Below are 22,948 nucleotides of genomic sequence, written 5' to 3'. Positions count from 1 at the left end.
GCGCGACGAACGGGCACCCGAGGAGGTCCCGGTCGCTTCGGGAGCGTGGGGTGGGGTAGGGTGGGGCAGGGCGGGCCGCGCGGGGCTACGGGAGTGAGTGGCTGGGGCGCGCGATGGGGGAGGCGGCCGTGGCCGCGGAGCCTTGCCCGCTGCGCGAGGACAGCTTCACGCGCTTCTCGTCGCAGAGCAACGTGTACGGCCTGGCGGGCGGCGCGGGCGGGCGCGGGGAGCTGCTGGCCGCCACCCTTAAAGGCAAGGTGCTGGGCTTCCGCTACCAAGACCTCCGACAGAAAATCCGGCCGGTAGCCAAGGAGCTGCAGTTCAATTACATACCCGGTGCGTGGCGCTGTGGGGCCGGAGGGCCGGGAAGATGGTGTTGAGAAGGCTTCTGAGGCTCTGTCTGAGCCGGATCGCTATGATGGGAAAATGGGACCAGGGTGATTGAAGGGGGTCGGAGCTGGTAATCAGGAGGCGTTGGGGCCAGAGGGCAGGGATAATAGGAGCCTGGAAGTGGTTAGGATTCAGGATCTCTGCTCCCATGATGATGGTGATCAGGACTCAATAGGATTCAGAGATCACGATCATTGCAGTGGTTAAAGGTTATGGAGTCAGAGGTCAGGGGTCACTATGATTGGAGGTATTGCCTGAAACTTGAACTTTGAACTATCCCCTCCCAGTGGATGCTGAGATTGTCTCCATCGACACTTTCAACAAGTCGCCCCCAAAACGGGGCCTGGTCGTGGGGATCACGTTCATCAAGGTACCCAGAGCCCCCTCCACCTACCCGTTCCCTCCTCCTTACACACATGTGGATCCCACGGAATCTGACCCACATCCCTCCTGCCAGCCCTACTCTCCCCTGAGGCCAGTTTCCTTTCACAGGATTCAGGGGACAAAGGCAGCCCCTTCCTTAACATTTACTGTGACTATGAGCCTGGCTCTGAGTACAACCTCGACTCCATTGCCCGTAAGTGTGGCCTGGAGGGAGGGAGAGGGCGGGGAGGGCGCCTGTAGGTCCCTCGTGCCCACCTACCTGTGTTCCCCCTGCAGAGAGCTGCCTGAACCTGGAACTCCGGTTCACTCCTTTCCAGCTGTGCCATGCCGAGTGAGTAAGCCTGGGATGGGGTACAACAGGGTGCGGGTGTACCTGCAGGGGAGGGGCTTAGCAACGGAGACCGCAAACCTGCCCCCTAGACAGTCACATTCTAGTTCTGTTTTTTTAGAGCATCGTGCGTTTAAGGTGTCCGTGGACCAGACGCGTGGCTGATGGGCTACCATTTTGTTATCACCAGACTAGATCATCAGAATTCATTGAGCATCCGTGTTCTAGATATCTAGAATTCTCAGGTTCTCGGGTCTAGATTTGGATTTTCCAAGAGCTAGAAATGCTATTTTCTAGAGTTGCCAGCTCTGAGATTCCAGGAACTGAAAGTGCTATAGTTTGATAATTCTGAGGTTCTGTCATGATAAAGTCCTAACATTGTCATATTTCAAGGCGCGACCCTACAGATCGTCTAGAATTCTGGGGTTCTAGAATCCCACACTATGAGAATTCCATTCGAGAGCTCTGGATTCCATCCTAGAACACCAATGGTCTGGCACAGGTGCTAGCAAACTTTTTCTGTAAAGGCCCAGGTGGCAAATACAGTAAACGGTAGGCTTTTGAGAGCCAGGCCGTCTCTGTCACAACTACTTGTCTGCTGTTATAGCAAGAAGGCAGCCATTGACTATGTAAATGAGTGGACACAACTGTGCTTCAATAAAACTTTATTTATAAAAACAGATGGTCGGTTGGATTTGGCCTGTGGGGTCATAGTTTGCCAGCCTCTGCTCTAGCCGGTGAGAGTTCTAGAAACTGATTTTCTGGATTCTAGGATCTGGATGTTCTACCATTCCGTGTCTGAATATCCTTGGTGGCAGTTTATTCAAGGCCTGGTAATTCAAAGGAGACGGAGAACAGAACTAGTTCTAGAGAAAGAGATTCCAGTGTCCTGGGCTCCTGCAACCCACTCTGGAGCTTTATCTTACACTAGAGGCCCAGTGCACGAAATTCGTGCACTGGTAGGGTCCCTCACAGCTGCCGGCCAGGGCCTCCCTTCCCCTGGCTGCCTGCCACCTTGGCCTGGCACCGCTCGCTCACCTGCTCCACCATCCTGCCACAGTCCCGCTCTCGTTGGGGCCCATTGGGGCCGGCAGTGCCTCCACTGCCGCATCGCCAATGCCCACCGTGTTCTGCGCTGCCCCCTGGTGGTCAGCGCACATCTAACTCCCAGCTGGTCAAACTCCCCAGTAGGGACAATTTGCATGTTAGCCTTTTATTATATAGGATTTCTAAATCTCATCCGGAATGAAGACTCTAGCAGACGAGGGCTCTAGAAATGGGAGGTGCTCGCAGGCTGACTTTCTATAGTTCTGCATCCTGAGGTTCTGGCCCTGGATCCAGTGTCTGGATCCCACAGCATTAGGGTTCTTGCAGGCAGAGGTTTTGCAGACTCTGCCACTCTCGGGCTCTGCCATACGGGGGTCCTAGATGTCTCTGCTTCCAGGGTCCAGGTCGGGGATCAGCTGGAGACCGTGTTTCTCCTGAGCGGGAATGACCCGGCCATTCATCTCTACAAGGAGGTGAGGCAGGGGGAGGCGTGGCGGGCACAGCCCTGCCGGTAGCGTCAGGGGATGGCCACTGATCCAAGCGGGGGTTGGGTCTTGGTTCTCCCAGAACGAGGGGCTGCACCAGTTTGAGGAACAACCCGTGGAAAATCTCTTCCCAGAGCTCACCAACCTGACCAGCAGGTAGGAGAGCGGCCAGATGGGACCAGGGCAGGTGGCCGCAGAGAAACTGGGTCGTGGGAATAGACCCCTAGAGAAGTCGGGTGGCGGGGATTACCTCAGAGAAATCCGGCAGCAGCGAGGGTCCCAGGGCTACAGGGCAGGCCGGGTTGGGAGATGGAATGAGGGACTGGGACCCCGTGACGGCCTCCGGCCCCTCTGTCCGCCCGCTCCCCCTCCAGTGTCCTCTGGCTGGACGTCCACAACCTCCCCGGCACATCCCGGCGACTGTCAGCCCTGGGCTGTCAGAGTGGTTATGTCCGCGTGGCCCATGTGGACCAGCGGAGTCGAGGTGATGGCGGGGCCTGGGGGGTAGGGATGGGGGGCCGAGGGTGGCGGCAGGGCCCTGAGTGCCCCCCTCCCCGCAGAGGTTTTGCAGACGTGGACGGTCCTGCAGGACGGCCCTATCTCCCGCGTGATCGTGTTCAGCCTGTCGGCCCCCGAGGGTGAGCCCTGGACATGGGGGGACAACTCTGCAGGCTCGGCGACCCCGCACCTATATCTGTGCCCTGCTCCCGCGTCCAGCCCTCACCCCTCTCTCGGTCCCTCCCGCCTGCCCCCCCTCCCTCCACGCCCTCAGGTCTCCCTTCCAGCTCCCGCCCCTGTGGTCTCCTCTGCCTTTCGCATGGGGATCTGACCTCACCCCTGCGCTGTGGCTCTCTCTGCTCCCTGCTCTGTCCTCACTCTCGCGCTGTGCTCTCTGCCTCAGCTTTTCTTGAGGCCTCGCTGTCTCACCACTCAAGGTCTCGCCTCTCCCCCCGCGTGTGGCTCTGCTCCTCCTACCGGGGTCCGCCCTGCGCTGCCGTCTCCCTGGGCCTGACCAGCTGCCGTCTGTCCCCCAGGCTGGTGTTTATTTGTCCTTCCACCGTCATTCCTACTGTGGTCTCGCCTTGGACCTCCCTGCTGTCACCAGCTTTTGCCTCTTCTGCAATCGTGATCTAACCCCAGACCTGTCCTCCTGGCCTCTGACCTCGGCCACTCTCTCCTCCTCTAAGCTGTGCCCCTCCCTTAGCACACCCTCAGGTCTTTCTCCTGAGGTCCAACCTCTGTTCCTCTCACCGAGGGGAGGGAGGTCCGAGGAGGACCCTGGGCCCATCCCCTCAGACCTACCCCCCATTCATGTTCTTTCTCCAGAGACCAGGGACGGGCCGCAGCGGGAAGAGTACAGCGTGCTCGTGGCCAGCATGCTGGAGCCGGCAGTGGTGTATCGGTGAGGGGCCCGGGGCGCGTGGGTGCTGTCTCACCCCAGACCTTTGCTCTGTGGTCTGACCTTGTCCTTCTCAGCAGAAAGTCCCTCTGGGTGAGGTGGTTCAGGGCTGGGCAGGTAAAGGTGTTCATGGCCCAGGGAGTAGGTGCAAGTGTTTAAGTCTAGAACTTGTAGGGGTACGTGGAGGCCTTGGATGGGCACGAGCTGTCCGCTCTCCCTGGAGGAGGGGAGAAAGCCTGCTGGCAGGTGTGTAACGACCGCCTTCGTGTGTGAGAAAAGCTTGATTTGTAGCATTTGCCGATTCCCGTGGTGTAAATCAGCCGTGGGCAAACTACGGCCCGCGGGCCGGATCCGGCCCGTTTGAAATGAATAAAACTAAAAAAAAAAAAGACCGTATCCTTTTATGTAATGATGTTTACTTTGAATTTATATTAGTTCACACAAACACTCCATCCATGCTTTTGTTCCGGCCCTCCGGTCCAGTTTAAGAACCCATTGTGGCCCTCGAGTCAAAAAGTTTGCCCACCCCTGGTGTAAATACTCCCGCCATGGCGGAGTTCAGGCCACTGACATGATGCCAGCAGGCTTGCCAAGCTTGTGAGCATTTCCTCTGGTGAGCCAGCACGAGGCAGCTGTGGCGCACCTGGTGGGCAGTGAGGAGGCCCCAATGGGGACCAAGCTCTCCAGGCTCCATGGGGACAGTGTGGGTGTCTAGATCCCCCAGGGGCCCATGTCAGTTTCCATTTGGGAATCAGGTGGTCCCACCTCCAGGGGGAGGTGTGGGGCTCCAGATGGGGGAGTAGCCGGTGGGCAGTCGGAGTAAGGGATTTGAGCTCCCCTTGGTAGAGAGGAAGATGATCAGGTTGGAGATGAGGGAGATCAGGGGGGTGTCCAGGCTTCAGGAGGGTGTGCAGACCTTTGACGTGGAGCTGTGTGGGCCCTGGCCCAGGGTCTGGCACTAAGGGTGGTGGGCGCTGCGATCTGACCTCAGCCTGCCCCTGCGCTGGGGACCCTCAGGGACCTGCTGAGCCGGGGGCTGGAGGACCAGCTTCTGTTGCCTGGCAGTGACCAGTTTGACAGCGTCCTCTGTGGTCTGGTCACCGATGTGGATTTGGACGGGCAACCGGAAGTCCTGGTGGCCACCTATGGGCAGGTAGGACCTGAGGGAAGGGCTGACACCCCCCCTCCCACCCACTGTCCCTGCCGCCCTGGGTCACCCAGCCCCTCGCCCCTGCAGGAGCTGCTCTGTTACAAGTACTGCGGCCCTGAGTCGGGGCTCCCCAAGGCCGAGCGCGGATTCCGCCTGCTGTGGCAGAGAAGCTTCCCCAGCCCACTGCTGGCCATGGCCCACGTGGACCTGACCGGGGACGGGCTGCGGGAGCTCGCCGTGGTCTCCCTGAAGGGCGTGCACATCCTGCAGGTAGCGGGCTCCACGGGTTGGGTCCCTGGACGTGGAGCCTGAGATGGGGTTTTTGTACACCTGCTTGATTGAGGGCATGTTCACGGGGAATGTGTGTGGGGGGGAGGGGGTGGGGGGGTACATTCTCTCACCTTCAGGCAAGTAGATTGGCTGCAGGCCCCCTCTGGGGGGTGGGAGTAATCTTTTTCTGGGAGGTGGTTCCTGTTGACTCAGGAGAGCTCCCAGGAGAAGGGGCAGCTGGGAGTACTCACAGCTGGCAGGGAGCATTCACAGCTGGGGGGAGCGCTCGCAGCTGGGGGAGCGCTCGCAGCTGGGGGAGTGCTCACAGCTGGGGGAGCACTCACAGCTGGGGGAGCACTCACAGCTGGGTGGAGCACTCACAGCTGGGGGAGCACTCACAGCTAGGGGAGCGCTCACAGCTGGGGGAGCACTCACAGCTGGAGGGAGCACTCACAGCTGGAGGGAACACCCACAGCTAGGGGAGCACTCACAGCTAGGGGAGCACCCACAGCTAGGGGAGCACTCACAGCTGGAGGGAGCACTCACAGCTGGGGGAGCACTCACAGCTGGAGGGAGCACTCACAGCTGGAGGGAACACCCACAGCTAGGGGAGCGCTCACAGCTAGGGGAGCACCCACAGCTAGGGGAGCACTCACAGCTGGGGGAGCACTCACAGCTGGGTGGAGCGCTCACAGCTGGGGGAGCACTCACAGCTGGAGGGAGCACTCACAGCTGGAGGGAACACCCACAGCTAGGGGAGCGCTCACAGCTAGGGGAGCACCCACAGCTAGGGGAGCACTCACAGCTGGGGGAGCACTCACAGCTGGGTGGAGCACTCACAGCTGGGGGAGCACTCACAGCTGGGTGGAGCACTCACAGCTAGGGGAGCACTCACAGCTGGAGGAGCACTCACAGCTGGAGGGAACACCCACAGCTAGGGGAGCACTCACAGCTGGAGGGAGCACTCACAGCTGGGGGAGCACTCACAGCTGGAGGAGCACTCACAGCTGGAGGGAACACCCACAGCTAGGGGAGCACTCACAGCTGGAGGGAGCACTCACAGCTGGGGGAGCACTCACAGCTGGGGGAGCACTCACAGCTGGGGGGAACACCCCCCCTCCCCCGTGAAGGGGATTCTGACACAGCATCTGTCCCCCCAGTGCCCCTCTGTCTCCCTGTCTTTTGTCCTTCATTCCTCATGCTTTGTCACCTCGTCTCTTCCCTGTGGCCTGGCCCAGACCTGCCCCTGTGATCTGACCTCCATCCTTCCCTCTGCCCCCAGGACTGCCCTCCTCGCTGCAGCCACCCCTGTTGTGCGCGTGACCAGCCTCACTCTGGCCGTGGTCTCCCAGCAGCAGCTGCTGAGCTTCCGGCCCCGGAGCCCCACTTCCCCCCCTGCCCGCAGTGCGGCCTCCAGCCCTTCTTCCGCAGCCAGTCCCCAGCTTTCCGCTCTGGCCACCTCGAGCCCTTCCTTAGTCCAACCTCCCAACTTTCTGCTGTGGTCAAGCCTGAGGGCTGTGGCCCACTGCCCAGCTTTCTGCTGTACTTTGACCTCTGACCCTCCCAAGCAGCCTGACTGCCGTTTCCCCTGTCACAGTCTCATATCCAGCCGTTCCAGTGGTCCAGGGTCCAACCCGGGACCCTCCATTGCAGTTTCACTTCCTGCTAACATAGTCTGACCTCTGACCTTTGCCCCATGGCCCAGCCCCCACCCCTTAGGCCAGTGGTTCTCAACCTTCCTAATGCCGTGACCCTTTAATACAGTTCCTCATGTTGTGGTGACCCCCAATTTCATTATTACAAACTGAACATAATGAAAGCATAGTGATTAATCACAAAAACAATATGTAATTATATATGTGTTTTCCGATGGTCTTAGGCGACCCCTGTGAAAGGGTCGTTCGACCCCCAAAGGGGTCACGGCCCACAGGTTGAGAACCGCTGCCTTTGGCCATGGTGAGTATGCGTTTCCTAATGTGGTATTTGCTTCTCCTTCCACCTGGTCTGACTCCAGGATCCTTTCCCGTGTTGTCCAGTCTGGGTTCTCTCTACTGTGTCTGACCTTACTGCCTCGTCTGCGTCTTGCTTGGGCTTGTCCTCCCGTCTGTCCCTCAGGGGAATGGCCTAGGTTAGAACTCAGGGCACCCATGCAGGGCAGACCCTAGGGGAAGGGTCTGAGTTGAACCAGTGGATGAGTTTAGACCCGAGTAAAACGGAATGAGGTTAGGCTCCGGAGCGGTCTGAGGTTAGAGCCTCACAGAAAGGGCGTAGGGCCCTGGCGGGGTGGCTCCGTTAGATAAGGGCTGTCCCAATACACCAAGGTTGTGGGTTTGCTCCCCAGTCAGGGCACATACAGGAATCAGCCAACAGGTGCAAAAATAAGTGGAACAACAAATCGATGTATCTCTCTTTCTCTTTATAAAATACTAGAGGCCCTGTGCACAGCCTGGCCTTTGCCCTCTCACAGTCTGGGACCCCTTGAGGAATGTCCACCTGCTGGCTTAGGCCTGCTCCCTGGGGGATTGGGCCTAAGCTGGCAGTCAGACATCCCTCTGGCAGTCCAGGACCCCTTGGGGGAGAGGCTCCTGCCACCGCTGCTGTATTTGCCAGCTGTCAGCCTGGCTTCTGGCTGAGTGGTGTTCCTCCTGTGGGAGTGCACTGACCACCAGGAAGCAGCTCCTGCTTTGAGGGTCTGCCCCCTGGTGGTCAGTGTATGTCATAGCAACCGGTCGTTCTGCTGTTCAGTCAATTTGCATATTAGGGTTTTATTATATAGGAGATGTGTGTGTGTGTATAAATTTTTTTTTAAATGGAAAGAGCATAGGTTCATCTCATTGGAAAACTCTGAGGTTAGGCCACAGGGGAGACGCCTGTGGTGTGACCGTGGCGGCAGGACTGCCCTTCGCTGGGCTCTAACCCTCCCGTCACCCGCACTGCGATCCGTCTTGAGCCATTTCACTGAGATCTCTGTCCCTTCTATGAGGGTCCCACCTCAGACTCCCCAGCCATCTAGCTCCGCCCCCCCGCCCCCATGTGGGACATTCCTCTCTCATCCACTTTGCTCTGCCCTCCTCTGCCCTGTCGGCCTCTCCTTCCCTCCAGCGTGTCACCTGTGTCTCTGCCTGTGGCCTCACCTCGGCCTCTCCAGCGTCAGACCTCCCTCCCATAGAACGCAGTCTCTCTCACATCTTGATCCATCCCATCTCTTTCATCACCTTCTAACCTCAGACCAACAGCTGGGCCCAGGCTTGATTCCTCCCACTGGAAATTCACTGAAGGCTGCCCCCTGGGTCTAACCTTCACCCGCCAGGCACCTGTCCCACCCGCACACTGGTTTGCTCTCTGGCCCCCGCCATGGCTGGGCTCCGGGCCTTTGGGGTGGTCTGACCTGCACCCCTCAGCGCTCTCAGCCCCGCCCTCTCTCTTGCTCCCCCAGCACAGTCTGATTCAGGCCTCGGAGCTGGTCCTGACGCGGCTTCGGCACCAAGTGGAGCAGAGGAGACGTCGGTCACAAGTGCTGGGGGACAGCGTGGGCCCGGGGCCTGCTGGGACATCGGCCTCCTGAACACCCACCCACTGCCCCCCATTGGGGTGCTCACCTCCAGCCCTTCCTGAGGCGGGGGGTGGGGGGGAGGGAAGAGTCCTGAAGGAGGGCATGCCTGGCCAGCCCCCAGGTGCTGGGACTGGGAGCTCTTGCCCTGGCTCTGTCCCAGGGCGCCCTGCGACCTCACCTAGCGCACTCCTCTGCCTCAGTGTCCCCACTGAAAATGGGGTGATCTCACCCAGGCCCCCCTTCCACTCCAGGTGAGACCTGGCCAGCCACCGATTGTTTTATGTCCCGAGGAGCTGGACTTCCCGTTGTCTTTATTCTTTTGTTCAGCAAGCGAGTCCTGAGAGCCTGGCCCCAGGTGCTGGGCTGGACTCTCCCAGAAGAACGGAGGGAGGGACGTGGGAGAGAGGGTCCAGGGATAGACCAGAGGCAGGACTGAGCAGAAGCCGCAGTGTAGACCTCGGAGGAGGGAAATGAGGCTGGGCCCTCGCCGAAAGGCTGCGGTTAAACCGCTGTGGAAAAGACCAGACTACAGGGCAGCCGTTTCCAGCCGGTGCCGCGAGAAGTGTTAAAGCATGCAGTACCTGACTGTTTAGTCAGGGCACGGACCTCTTCCCCTTAGATTGTCAAATTAAAAAAATGACAGCAGCCGCATGGCCAGTGTGGCTCAGTGGTTGAGCACCAGCCTGTGGACCAAGAGGTCGCCAGCTGGATTCTGGGTCAGGGCACATGCCTGAGTGTGGCTCGATCCCCCGTAGGGGGCGTGCAGGAGGCAGCTGATCCGTGGTTGATGTCTCTCTCATCATTGATGTTTTCCTCCCTCTCTGTCTCAAATCAATTTTAAAAGTATATTTCTTTTTTTAAAAATTAAATCTTTATTGTTCAGATTATTACATTTGTTCCTCTTCCCCCCCCCCCCCATAACTCCCCTCCTCCCAGTTCCCGAAAAGTATATTTCTTAAATGACAACGGCCAACACAACAACGGCCGTTTGGTGTGAACAAATAAAAATTACACCTTTTTGCGTTTGTGTGTCAGATCAGCAAAGAATGTATTGGTTGGTGTGCACAGAATATTAAGCTGGGGTTGGACCTGCAGGGAGGACGGGTGAGACCCCCGTGGAGAGCTCTGGACCTGAGACTAGAACCAGTGGGGAAGCGAGATGGAGCTCGAAGGAGAGGAAAGGGTGTGAAGGACACTGCGGGGAGCTGTCCAGCTGCAGAGAGGGTCTGAGGCTCGACCCTGTGGGTAATGCTGAGGTTGGACCCCAAGGGCCACGGTGAGACCCCAGCAGGAAGGAATTGGCGTTAGATCCCCCGGGAATGCTGGGGCGGGACTCGGGATACATCATGCTAGGGTGGACGAGGTCAGTCCTAAATGGAAAGCCCCCAGGCCTGGGGACAAGGCTGATCACAGCCTGTGGCCGTGGGACCTGCCCCTTCTCTGGCACCAGGAGGACTCAGGCCCCCCTCCCTGAGCAGTGGAGGGCCGGGGTGACCAGGCCTCCCTCGCTGACCAGTGGAGCGCCGGGTGACACGAAGGTCTGCCCTCCCCCACCAGGGGCCAGGAATCGGTCGGGAGCCTGGGGGGTGACTCCGAGCAGGACCAGGCTGGTGGGCGGGTGGGCTCCTTCCTCTGGGGCAGAGGTGGGTGGGATCCTGCTCCCCGAGGAGGGCCTGTGGCCATCGGCCTCCCACCATCGGTGTGACACACGCACTGAAAGTGAAGGCCCAGCCGCCAGCTCTCCGCGGGCGTCTTAACCAGGTAGCCCGCCATTTCTTGGTGAGCCTGGCTTCTCATCCCCCAGAACCCAGGCCCAAGTATGGGAATTGGCAGGGGGTGTCTCCCACCTGTGCCGTCACCCCCCCCCCCCCGCCGTGCTGGGCGGGTGGGGACCCTGGGGGCGCTCCGGGAGGGGGTTAGTGATGGTGTGGTCTGAGCAGGGCCACACCCTGGAGAGGGGCGTGTGTGGGTGTGTCCACTCCAGGGCTCAGGAGTTGGTCTGGGCCATGGGCCCTCCGCAGCTCACTTCCTGGCTTCCCGCCGCGTCCGTGGTCCGGGACAGCGTGTGGTGTAGCGGCGCGGGGGGTAGAGCCTGAAGCCACGCTTCACCGCCCTGTGCCTCGGTTTCCCCGTCTGTCACTAAGGCTAACATGTCCGCCTCGCAGGGTTGGTGGGCGGGTTAGCCCCATCAGCATGTGTCAAGCGCTTACAAGAAGTGTTCGTAGCACCTGCACGTGCCGAGGGCGGCGTGAGTGGCAGCTGCTGCTATTATTATTAACGGCGCCTTTGTGGTTGTTTCCGCTGGCAGGAGTTTGGATCTGAGTGGCTAAACATTCCTGTCCTCCCCCCAGTCCTGGGAGCCGGCAACTATTTGTAGCTATTTTTTGCGTCTTTGGCCCTTATATGGAGCAGAGGCGGTATGTGTGTTGGGGATGGGGGCGGAGGGTGCCTCTGAATGACCCCTCCAGGTCCCCCCCCAAAAAACATGGGAAGAGCGCCCTCCGCCGCTGTCCCTGCCTGTGGTGCTGAACCCGGGGGGAGGTGGGAGGCGCGGGCGGCCTCCTCGCGCCCCGCCCCTCGCCAGGCCCCGCCCCGGGCCGCCCCCGCCTCGCCGCCTCCCCTCTCCCCGCCTCTCCCTCCTCCCCTCCCCGGCGCTCCTCCTCCCTCCCTCTCCAGCCGCCCCTCCCCCGCGTCCCTCCCCCCTCCTTCTCTCCTCCCTCGATCCCCTCTCCCTCCCCTCTCCCTGGCTCTCCCTCAGTCTCCGGCTCCTCTCTCTCTCTCCCTCTCCTCTCTCTCTGTCGGGCAGACTCGCCCACCACTGCCAACCCAGGGCTGGGGGGACCCTGCCCAGGCTGTGGCTGCAGGTAAGAGATCCCCAGTCAGTGGGGGTGTCGGGGAGGACAGAGTTCCCCAGCCTGGTTTGGGCGGGGGGGTGGGGGGGTGAGGGCGTCTGTAGAGCCGGGAGACGCTTTTCCCCCCCGAACTCGTCGATGGCGGCTGGGGGGCTGCATATTCCGGGGGGGGGTACCCAGGCCTTCCCAAGGGGCGGGGGCGCCGCCAGGAGCCAACATCCTCAGCGCCCCCCACCCCCGCCTTCCGGGGAGTATGGCGGGCTGGGGGCTGGGGGCTGGGGAGGGGGTGCCTCCTGGGCACCGAGGGGCGAGAGCACACCCGCCCCCCTTCTCTCCCCGCCCCCGACTTCCTGTGTCTGGTGTCCCCTCCTGCCTGCACCCCTGGGGGTCTCTGTCCGGCGAGTCGGTCCCTGCATCCCCGTGTCGGGCTCGCGCTGCCCTGCGATCCCGCTGTGCCCGGTCCGCGCCGCTCCCCTCCGGGCCCCTCGCCATCTGCGCTTCGCGTCTCCGCTCTCCCCGTCCGTCTCCGCTGGCCCCGCGTCTCCCCCTTCCTGCTGCCCCTTCCCCGCTCGCCTCTCCATCTGTCCGGGCGTCTGTCTGCCTGTCTCCCTGCCTCCTCCCCCGGCGGCCCGCTCGCTCTCCTACACACCTTGGCCCCGCCCCGGCAGGGGGAGACCTGGAGGAAGAAGGTACGCCCTGCGGAGTGGGCTCCCCCAGAAGGCGAGGAGTCCCCCGAACTCCGCTCCCTTCCTCAGCCCGGCCCCTCCCGTCCTCCCCGCCGCTCCTCCCGTCCTCCCCGCCACTCCCCTGTAGAGCTCCTTCTCCCCCGCCTTGGTCTGGCTCTGAGGCCAGTCCGTCTGACCTGCGCCCTGACCTGCGCCCTGACCTGCGCCCGGTGCAGAGCAGACGGAACCAGCCCTTCTGCCCAACGTCCCCCTTCCTCTTCGCACGGACGGCCAGTCCTGCCTGCAGTCTAACCTCCACACGTCTTGCTGTTTGTCCGTTCGCAGTTCAGCCTTTTCACAATTTCCGGGCACCTTTCTAATCCAGGCACAGCGCTAGGTCCTGGGTCAGACCCCCCAGCCCCTCCTGCAGCCTCCCCTCCCTCCGCTCATGGTGTGCCGGCCTGGGACGGTCTCTCCGTGGTTCGTGGGGACGGAGCTCAGAAGCTCCTCTACCGCCCCTGGTGGGTCCGGGAGGGCCCTTCTGAGGCTAGAGGCCCCGGCCGGCCAGGGCACCCTCTTCTTTCCTGGAGGGAAGGGGCCCCAGAGGGAGTGGGCTGGAGTGAGCGGCAAGGGAGAGGGGTGAGTCTCCAGGTGCCACGTGGCTCCGGCTGGGCTAAAAGAGCACCGGGTCAGGAGTCCCGAGAGATGAGTTTCCATCTCTGCTCTGCCCCCGACTTGAGGCTGGGTGACTCCGCCAAGCCTCTCCCCTCCTGGGCTCCAGCTCACCCACCAGCACTGTGTGTGTGATCCCCAGGCTGGGACATCCCATGGCTCACCAAGTGTGTGCCTGGGTGTGTGCTCACATGTGTGTGATCCCCAGGCTGGGCTGGGACATTGCATTGCTCACCCTGTGTGTGTGTGCGCGCACATGTGTGTGATCCCCAGTCTGGGACATTGCATGGCTCACCCTGTGTGTGTGTGTGTGCGCACATGTGTGTGATCCCCAGGCTGGGACATTGCATGGCTCACCCTGTGTGTGTGTGTGTGTGTGTGTGTGTGTGTGCGCGCGCACATGTGTGTGATCCCCGGGCTGACACCTGGCTCACCCTGTGTGTGTGTGTGTGTGTGTGTGCGCACATGTGTGTGATCCCAGGCTGACACCTGGCTCACCCTGCAGCAGTAAATGTGCACGTTTTGAAGCCTGGGTCCCCACCTTGCACATCTGTGCGAGGGGTGGCGGGCACCCCCTGCCCCCCACAAGCACAGCCAGGAACCGCCGCTGCCCTCCCCAGTGTGAGGGGCCTGAGGGAAGAGGCCCCACCTTCCCTCACGCCAGACTGGCCCCCCTCAGGCTGGCAGCCCCACTCTGCGGGGGAGGTCGCTGAGGTCCCAGGAGGCGTGGGAGGCAGAAGCGGGGTGCTCACACTGACCCAGCTGGCCACCGGCCCACCAGAGAGAGGAGAGAGATGGCTCCGGAGATGGGGCCGGCCATCTGCCCTCCCGGCTTCCTCCCTGGCCTCCACCTGATCCTGTGGCCCCTGGATGCTCAGCCCAGATTAGGTTTCAGTTCCGCTGATGGACAGAGAGGCAGAGGCAGACGAGGGGAGCTCAGCTGTCCCCGCCGCAGGGCGCAGATCTCGCGGCTGTTCATTTCACAAATATTTATCTTGTGCTTTCTCTCCTCCCCCGAGGCCGCCGTGAGAGGAAACCAGGTTTCTGAGGGAAAGGCAGGCAACCAGCCTGCTCCGAGGGCAAGGAGAGCAGGCGCAGCAGCCCTGGGCGGGCCCTGGCCCTCCCCCCTGGCGACCGGGGGGTGGGGGGGTGGGGGAGGGACAGGTGGTCAGACTTGAGGGAGGGTCGCAGGCCATGGCCCTGCCACAGGGAGGGAGGGAGGGAGATGCTTCGGAGGAAGGCTGGGCTCCCGGGTGGCCCCCGTTCCTCCTGAAAGCCGAGGAGGAGGGAGGGAGAAGAGCGCGAGCCTTTGCTTTGGATCCTGGTGGGTTTGTAATTATGCCTAAGTCGTTGCTAATTAGGGGGCTGCTAATTAGACATATCATTAGGGAACTTGCTGGTGGGGGCTAATTGTGCGGTGGCCCTTTAAGAGTCACCCCTCTCTCCCGCCCACACACACACACACACACACACACACACACACACACACACACACTCCTTCTCAGGGAGGTTCTGCCAACACTCTGCCTCCCTCTCCAGGAGGAGCCAGCTCCCCGCCCGCCCGGGAGTGCGTGCGTGAGGAGGTGGGCGTGCTGGGAGCAGGCTGTGGGCTAGACTCGGAGAACTTGCTTCAGACAAAAATGGCAGGTGCTGGGAGAAGAGAGGCTGGTGGCCGGAGAGGGGTCGGGGCTGGTGGAGCCTAGCAGGACCCCTCCCTTCCTCTCTCAGTTCCTTTTCGATGGGTTGCTGGGTTACCATGGCAACGCAGGGGTGGGGCAGAGCCGCGGGAAGCCAGGGCCACTCTTGGAAAGAGAAACGAGGACGGGGAGCCGCAGGGTTGCCGCTGGGGGGCTTCAGGCCAGTTACTGACCCTCTCTGAGCCTTGGTGCTCTCATCTGGGAAGTGGCTGGGGACTCCCCCCAACGGGGCTGGTGCGTTGTGAGTAAGATGTTCAGAGAAGAGGACATTGGGGCGGACTCCTCGAGGAGAGAGAGGGGGGATGAGGAGGAGAACCGGAGGAAAAGGGAACAGCAGGAGCGAGGTCTCTGAGGCCGGCACGTGTCCCTGGTGTCGGGGCGGCGAGGAGGCAGTGGGCCGAGTGAGCAGGGGAAGGAGGGGATGAGGCCGGAGGAGGGATGGGGGCCAGACTGTGCGAGACCCTGTGAGGGGGGCAGAGCAGAGGACGCTGGTGCTCTGAGTGAGGAGGGAGCCACGCAGGGTTCTGAGCAGCGGGGAGATGTGCACTGACTTGCATTTTTAAAAGACACCTAGACAGACAGACACAGCCACTCAAACCCAGGACCAGAGGCAGGAAGAGAGGTGTTGATAGTAGACACCCCACACCCACAAACAGGACAACACCTCCAAAACGGTTCGTATGTCACAGCTGCTAAGGAATTGTGCACCTCGCAGAGACTGGAGTACTGGAGAGAGACACCTGCCACCAGGTGGGGGTGTGTGTGTGTGACAGGCCCTCCAGAGGCCCCTTCTCAACCCCACCTGAGACAGACAGACACCCAGCACCCCCTGCAGCCCAGATTCCGAGCATGAGCGCACTGAAGGCCAAGTTGGGAAACATTAGAATCACCTAATGCAGTGGTTCTCGACCTTCTGGCCCTTTCAATACAGTTCCTCATGTTGTGACCCAACCATTAAATTATTTTCGTTGCTGTCTCATCACTGTCATGTTGCTACTGTGATGAATCGTCATGTCAATATCTGATATGCAGGATGGTCTTAGGTGACCCCTGTGAAAGGGTCGTTCAACCGCCAAAGGGGTCGCGACCCACAGGTTGAGAACCGTTGACCTAATGAATCGCCTCGAGCCCTTCTCCTCACCCACTGAATTATTCAGTCTGTGTTTTTTGTGCCTGGCTTCATCCATGCATTGTGTGTCTGTGGGACCCATCTGTGTTGTTGGGTGTATCAGTAGCCCACTCCCTTTTCAGTGCTGTGTAATATTCCTCGGTGTGGCCACATGATACTTCTCCATGTTACTGCTGACAGGCATCTGGGTGGTTTCAAAGTGGCAGCTATTAGAAGTAAAGTTGCTATGAACACTCTTGTAGTCCAGCCAGAGTGGCTCAGTGGTTGAGCATTGACCTGTGAACCAGGAGGTCTTGGTTTGATTCCTGGTCAGGGCACATGTCTGGGTTGCAGGCTTGATCCCCAGTGTGGGGCGTGCAGGAGGCAGCTGATTAATGATTCTCTGTCATCATTGATGTTTCTCTCTCTCTCTCCCTCTCCCTTCCTCTCTCTGAAATCAATTTAATATATATACTAGAGGCCCAGTGCACAAAATTTGTGCACTGAGGGGGGTTGTCCCTCAGCCAACCTGTGCCCTCTCACAGTCCAGGAGCCCTCGGGGGATATCTGACTGACGGCTTAGGCCCACTCCTGTGAGCCCAGCTTCTAGCTGAGCTGTGCTTCCCCTGTGGGAGCAAACTGACCACCAAGGGGCAGCTCCTGCATTGAGCATCTGCCCCCTGGTGGTCAGTGCATGTCATAGCGAGTGGTTGAGTGGCCTTAGCATATCATTAGCATATTACGCTTTGATTGGTTAAACGGCTGACTGGACAATCAGACACTTAGCATATTAGGCTTTTATTATATAGGACGTATATTTAAACACTCTTGTATGTGTCTAGTCTATTGGTGGACACATAACCTGTTTCTCCTGGGTAACGCCTGGGAGCGGAATTGCTGAGTCGTAGCGTGCACATTGTTCAGCTATGGTTCCCCGGGGTGGTTAGACCAATTTACACTCCCATCTGCTATGCGTCTGTCTTTATCTTTCTGGGTCTTTCTCCCTTCGTCTCTGTCTACCTCCCTCGGTCTCCGTCCTCCCTGTATTAGTCCTCAGCCTCCCTCTCCTTCTCCATCCCCAACAAGCCTTGACTCCTGTGTGTCCGGGAGGGGTGCCCTCCTCTCACCCAAACTTCCCCCTCCTCCCCCGCAGGACCCCGCCACCCTCCATGGCTCCCCTGGCCTTGGTGGGATTTGCGCTCCTCCTGGGGGCTCCCCCCTGCTCGGGGGCAGCTACCCCGACCCCCTCTCTGCCACCTTCCCCCACCAATGACAGCGACACCAGCACGGAGGTCTGCCAGGGTTCCAACCGCTGCCAGCCGGGGGTCCTGCTGCCCGTCTGGGAGCCCGACGACCCCTCGCTGGGCGACAAGGCAGCGCGGGCCGTGGTCTACTTCGTGGCCATGGTCTACATGTTCCTGGGCGTGTCCATCATCGCCGACCGCTTCATGGCCTCCATCGAGGTCATCACGTCGAAGGAGAAGGAGATCACCATCACCAAGGCCAACGGCGAGACCAGCGTGGGCACCGTCCGCATCTGGAACGAGACCGTGTCCAACCTCACGCTCATGGCCCTGGGCTCCTCGGCGCCCGAGATCCTGCTGTCGGTCATCGAGGTCTGCGGCCACAACTTCCAGGCGGGCGAGCTGGGCCCGGGCACCATCGTGGGCAGCGCGGCCTTCAACATGTTCGTGGTCATTGCCGTGTGCGTGTACGTCATCCCGGCCGGCGAGAGCCGCAAGATCAAGCACCTGAGAGTCTTCTTTGTCACGGCCTCTTGGAGTATCTTCGCCTACGTCTGGCTGTACCTCATCCTGGCCGTCTTTTCCCCGGGGGTGGTCCAGGTAGGCACAGCCCCATGGTCACCGCCTCAGTGCATGCATGTCTGCAAAATCCAGAGGGGGGCGCCCTGGACTTGGAGGGGGGGGCCGGTTCATGTGTCGGCACAAATGCATGCTCAGACCCCAGAGGGCGCCCGGTCACGCCCTGAGCAAGAGCTTCCGGCTGGGGAGGGAGGGCATGTGGGGCTGGAGTCCCGAGGGTGCTCCCAAGCCGTGTCTAGATGGTGCTCCAGGCCCTGGAAAGGGCTCCTCTGCTGGGGGGGGGGGTGTGTGCCATTGGCAATATTCCCACCCAGAAGGCCCCACCTTTTAACACTCACAAGGGGGCCACGTGTGCTACGGATGCTTGTGGTCTCTGTAATGCATCCTGCCGTTCCGGTAGCCAGCTATTTGCTAGGTGTGCTTACGTTCTCCTCCTCGCCCTGTCCTTTGCATTATTTATTTCTCCTTTTTCCAGAAGGCACGCCCCCTGTGCACAAGTCATGCTCCGGTCGCATAAGCCAGCCTTGTGTTTCCTGACGATGCTAATTGCTTTGGGCAACGGGTGCAATTTGCATAACTTATCCGTGGACAAGCACAGATACATGCCCACATCTGCCGCCTCTAGCTCTGAATTCCCCCGGCAGGCTGTCGTGGTTTGCACCCTCCATTCACCATTCCCCAGTGATTGCTGATGTTCGGATCATTTATGCCACTGGACTGTAATTTATACTCACACCAGCACAGGTAGAAGCCCAGCCCGCAGCAAAGCCCGCTTTGCATAATTTATTCCAATAGTGAGGCAAAATTGAGACCGAGCTGCATAATTTACACCCACATTCACATGCTCATCTGCCTCTCGTTTGTCCAGTGTCTTAGCCGGCATCCTGTCTAGCCTGCGTTTAAAACGGCGGTTCTCAACCTGTGGGTCGCGACCCTTTTGGGGGGTCGAACGACCCTTTCACAGGGGTCGCCTAAGACCATCGGAAAAACACATATATAATTATATATTGTTTTTTTGTGACGAATCACTATGCTTCAATGATGTTCAGTTTGTCACAATGAAATTGGGGGTCACCACCACATGAGGAACTGTATTCAAGGGTCGCGGCATCAGGAAGGCTGAGAACCACTGGCTTAAAGCATCTGCCTAATTTATTTCCCACAGTCCCGGAGACTGCAGGCTATATTTGCATAATTTATTGATGGGCCTGCCTAATTCATTTGCACACATGCAGAATTTATTTGAGGCTCCCCAGGAGGCCTTCACACGCGTGCAGTCTATTCATGCATATCTGTCAGGTTTTACCAGTTCACGTTTCTTTCCGGGAAGGACCTGGAGGTAGAGGCATAAACATTCTTTGCCGATGATACAAAGGCAGGACTGCGGGATGAGAAGGCAGAGAGGAGAGGGGGAGATGGCGGCGGCGGCAGACAGCGGGAGGGAGGGAGGGAGGGACAGTCACTGCGACAGACCCATGACTGTGGCCCTGAGCTTCCTGGCCTCATGGCCAATAGTACAGAGCCAGGTGTCACACTTTCCTTTTGTGTTTAGTTTTAATTTTTAGCTATTTTAGAGGAGGGGGTGAGGGGGAGAGAGAGACATCAATTTGTTGTTTCCCTCATGTATGCATTCATTGGTTGATTCTTTTTAAAAATATATATATATATTTTTATTGATTTCAGAGAGGAAAGGAGAGGGAGAGAGAGAGAGAAACATCAGTGATGAGAGAGAATCATCGATCAGCTGCCTCCTGCACGCCCCCCACCAGGGACCGAGCCTGCAACCCGGGTACGTGCCCTTGACCAAAATCAAACCTGGGACCCTTCAGTCCACAGGCTGATGCTCTATCCACTGAGCCAGACCAGCTACGGCTGATTCTTTTTTAAAAATATTTTTTTATTGATTTCAGAGAGGAAAGGAGAGGGAGAGAGAGGTAGAAACATCAATGATGAAGAGGAGAGAGAATCATTGATCGGCTGCCTCCTGTATGCCCCACACCGGGGATCGAGCCTGCAACTGGGGCATGTGCCCTGACGGGGAATAGAACCAGTGACCTCCTGGTTCATAGGCTGAGCGTCATAGGTAGACACTCAACCACTAAGCCACGCAGGCCGGGCTGTTGGTTGCTTCTTGTATGTGCCCCTGATCGGAGCTCGAACCCGCAACCTTGGCATACTGGGTCGGCACTCCAATCAATGAGCTACCCGGCCAGGACTCTATCACACTTTTCAGGCTGTTAAAAAGGTTTCCAAAATGGTCTTGGATGAGGATTTATACCAAAACTGTGAAGAGAATTTTAGACTCACGGCTGAGAGGTGGATAGGGATGGGGGTGGAGGGGAGGTTTCCCCCGAGAAGGAGCTGGCTGGGATGTAGGGAGCAGAGGGTTTAAGACGCCAGGGCTCTGGGTGGAGCAGCAGCTGCGGAGGGGCCTATTGGGAGGAACAGAGACCAGGACTGTGGGACATTTTGTGAAACAGCTGACGGAACTGGCATGAGATAAAGACGGCCCCGGTTCCCCCTGGATGCGCCGAACGGGGCAGGGAGAAGATGAGCCTGGCTCTGCCTTCCCCCCGGAAGGGCTGTGTGCCCTCCGGCGAAGCCTGTACCCTCTCTGGGCCCCCGTTTTCACATTTGAACCACGGAAGGGGTTGAACTAGACCACTGGTTCTTTTTTAAAAAATGTTTTTTAAAAAATATGTTTTTATTGATTTCAGAGAGCGGAAGGGAGAGGGAGAGAGAGAAATATCCGTGAGAGAGAATCATTGAGCAGCTGCCTCCTGCAGGCCCCCTCCTGGGGATCAAGCCTGAAACCCGGGCATGTGCCCTGTCTGGGAATTGAATGATGACCTCCTGGTTCATGGGCCAACACTCACCACTGCACCACACCGGCCGGGGCTTTGTTGTCGTTAATCCTCACCTGAGTATATTCTTTCCATTGATCTTTAGAGAGAGTAGAAGGGAGGGAGAGGGAGGCAGGGAGGGAGAGAAACATCAATGTGAGAGAGACACATCAATTGGTTGCCTTCCGCGTATGCCCCAACTGGGGCTGGGCATCGAATCTGCAACCCAAGTACGTGCCCTTGATGGGGAATCGAGCCCAAGACCCTTTGGTGCACAGGCCAACGCTCTAACCACTAGGCACCACTGGCCAGGGCTCGACCAATCGTTTTTGGCCCTTCTAACCTAATGCTCCTTTTTTATAACAGACAATTTGTTTTATGCCCTTTATCCTGCTGATGGGAAATTCTTAGGTAAGAAGAGAGAAGTCTTCTAGCCTCAGAGTTTAGTTCGTGGGCCCTGGAGCCAGAGGGCTGGGTTCAAATCCCACCTCTGCTGCTTCTTAGCTGTGTAACTAACCTCGGGCAAGTCCCTCACGTGCTCTCAGGGCTGCGTGAGGATCCGCTGAATTGCTTCCTGTGGAAGGGCCTAGAACAGCCAGCCAGGGGCAGAGAGAGGGTGAGCTGTTCTTCTCATGAGTGACCTTGAACTTGCCTCTGCTGTTGGCTTCCCCACGTCAGCGTAACCCCTGACCTACGACATAAAGGAAAGTAACCTCTCATAGGACAGTGTGCGTTCCCACATGTCAGTGCTTCCACATGACTACCTAACCGTCATGACGAGGGAGCCCCATGCCAACACCCACTTATAAACAACGAGCCCTAGCCGGTGTGGCTCAGTGGATAGCGTGCCAGCCTGTGGACTAAAGGGTCCCAAGGGCTCATGCCCCGGCTGTGGGCTCGATCCCCAGTAGGGGGTGTGCAGGAGGCAGCCGATCAATGATTCTCTCTCATCACTGAGGTTTCTATCTCTCTCTCCCTCTCCCTTCCTCTCTGAAATCAATAAAGATATCTTAAAAAAGAAAAGAAAAGACCAGAGACCATTCCATGCAAGGATTCAAACAGAGGACCAGGTCGCCGTGAGGTTAAAAGTGAGCATCTTTAGTGCATATGAAACACCCAGGAGCATGCCTCGTACGTACAAAGTCAGAGGGGAGTTCTGCCCTGGTTATTATAAGCAGGCTTTTCACTGACATGAATGTCCAGTGGGAGGTTCCGAAACGAAGTCGGCAGGACGTGTATTGTGGGGGGGCTGTCCCATGCATCTCTGATGTCAGCAGGCTGGAACTCCCCAATTATGTGCACCCATCAGCACCCCTGGAGTTCTGATCCCCCGCTGGGGGGCGTGCCTGTCCACCGGGACCTGAGGAGTCTCACTCCCCTCCCACCGTGGGCGAGTGCACACGCCCTCACTGTGGGTGCCCTACAGGGGAGACGGGACCTGCTAGGGCAGCGGTTCTCAACCTGTGGGTCGCGACCCCTTTGGGGGTCAAACGACCCTTTCACAGGGGTCACCTAAGACCATCGGAAAACACATATATAATTACATACTGTTTTTGTGATTCATCACTATGCTTTAATTATGTTCAATTTGTAACAATGAAAATACATCCTGCCTATCAGATATTTACATGACGATTCATAACAGTAGCAACATTACAGTTATGATGTAGCAGCGAAAATAATTTTATGGTTGGGGGTCCCCACAACATGAGGAGCTGTATTAAAGGGTCGCGGCATCAGGAAGGTTGAGAACCACTGTGCTAGGGTCTCCTTTAACTTCCCTGCAGGGAGCAAAGCCAATCGTAGGGGCTGGAGACTGTCCTCTGATGAAGAGAGAATCCCCCGCAACATACACGCTGGCCAGTCCGGTGCCCAGGGGACGGGGGCTCGTTTTACAGCTTCTTCTCACAAACCCATCTGGTGGCTTTTGTGCGGTTTCACTATTTTCAAGTCCTGCCTTTTCCCTGAGCCATCAGTAAACACAGCGAGATCTTAAGAGATATTTCCCCGACCAGACTCATTGTTAAGATTCCTCTGGGGCCAGCAAATAGTAAATCCTTTTTACTCTTTTCTTCTTTATGTTTTTTGTGTTTGTTTGTTTTTTGTTCATCCTCACTGAAGTATTTTTTTTTTCCATTGATTTTTAGAGAGAGTGGAAGGGAGGGGGAGAGACAGAGAGAGAAAGACGGATGTGAGAGAGACATATCAACCGGTTGCCTTCTGCATACACCGTGAGCCTGCATCCGAAGCACGTGCCCTTGACCAGAATTGAACCCACGACC

The 22,948-nt window shown here is 58.5% G+C and overlaps 2 protein-coding genes across 3 annotated transcripts in view; both read left to right on the top strand.

The window, feature by feature from the left end:
* KPTN (kaptin, actin binding protein) lies at nucleotides 1-10,047 on the top strand. Of its 2 annotated transcripts, XR_013996927.1 has the most exons (13): nucleotides 16-336; nucleotides 678-760; nucleotides 883-967; nucleotides 1,051-1,105; nucleotides 2,547-2,622; nucleotides 2,717-2,790; nucleotides 3,009-3,118; nucleotides 3,195-3,272; nucleotides 3,961-4,036; nucleotides 5,051-5,186; nucleotides 5,271-5,453; nucleotides 8,890-9,849; nucleotides 9,954-10,047. XR_013996927.1 is itself a non-coding variant. In XM_081108537.1 (12 exons), the coding sequence occupies exons 1-12, from the start codon at nucleotides 114-116 to the stop codon at nucleotides 9,016-9,018; spliced, it is 1,308 nt and encodes a 435-aa protein (XP_080964663.1). In that variant the 5' UTR covers nucleotides 1-113; the 3' UTR covers nucleotides 9,019-10,047. The 2 variants fall into 2 exon arrangements, 1 of the variants encoding a protein (XP_080964663.1); XM_081108537.1 differs by having other exon boundaries at nucleotides 1-336; nucleotides 8,890-10,047.
* Nucleotides 10,048-17,154: 7,107 nt separating this feature from the next.
* Nucleotides 17,155-22,948, top strand: part of SLC8A2 (solute carrier family 8 member A2) — a 28,443-nt gene continuing 22,649 nt past the window's right edge. The window contains exon 1 of the mRNA XM_081107574.1: nucleotides 17,155-17,844. Coding sequence (XP_080963700.1) covers nucleotides 17,170-17,844 — 675 coding nt within the window. The 5' untranslated portion in view covers nucleotides 17,155-17,169. The remainder of the gene's footprint in view (nucleotides 17,845-22,948) is intronic.

The sequence above is a fragment of the Myotis nattereri genome, assembly GCF_964212035.1.
Source record: "Myotis nattereri genome assembly, chromosome: 15".
Lineage (NCBI taxonomy): Eukaryota > Metazoa > Chordata > Mammalia > Chiroptera > Vespertilionidae > Myotis > Myotis nattereri.
Note: the sequence above shows the minus strand (reverse complement) of the source record. Positions and strands in the feature narration are given on the sequence as shown.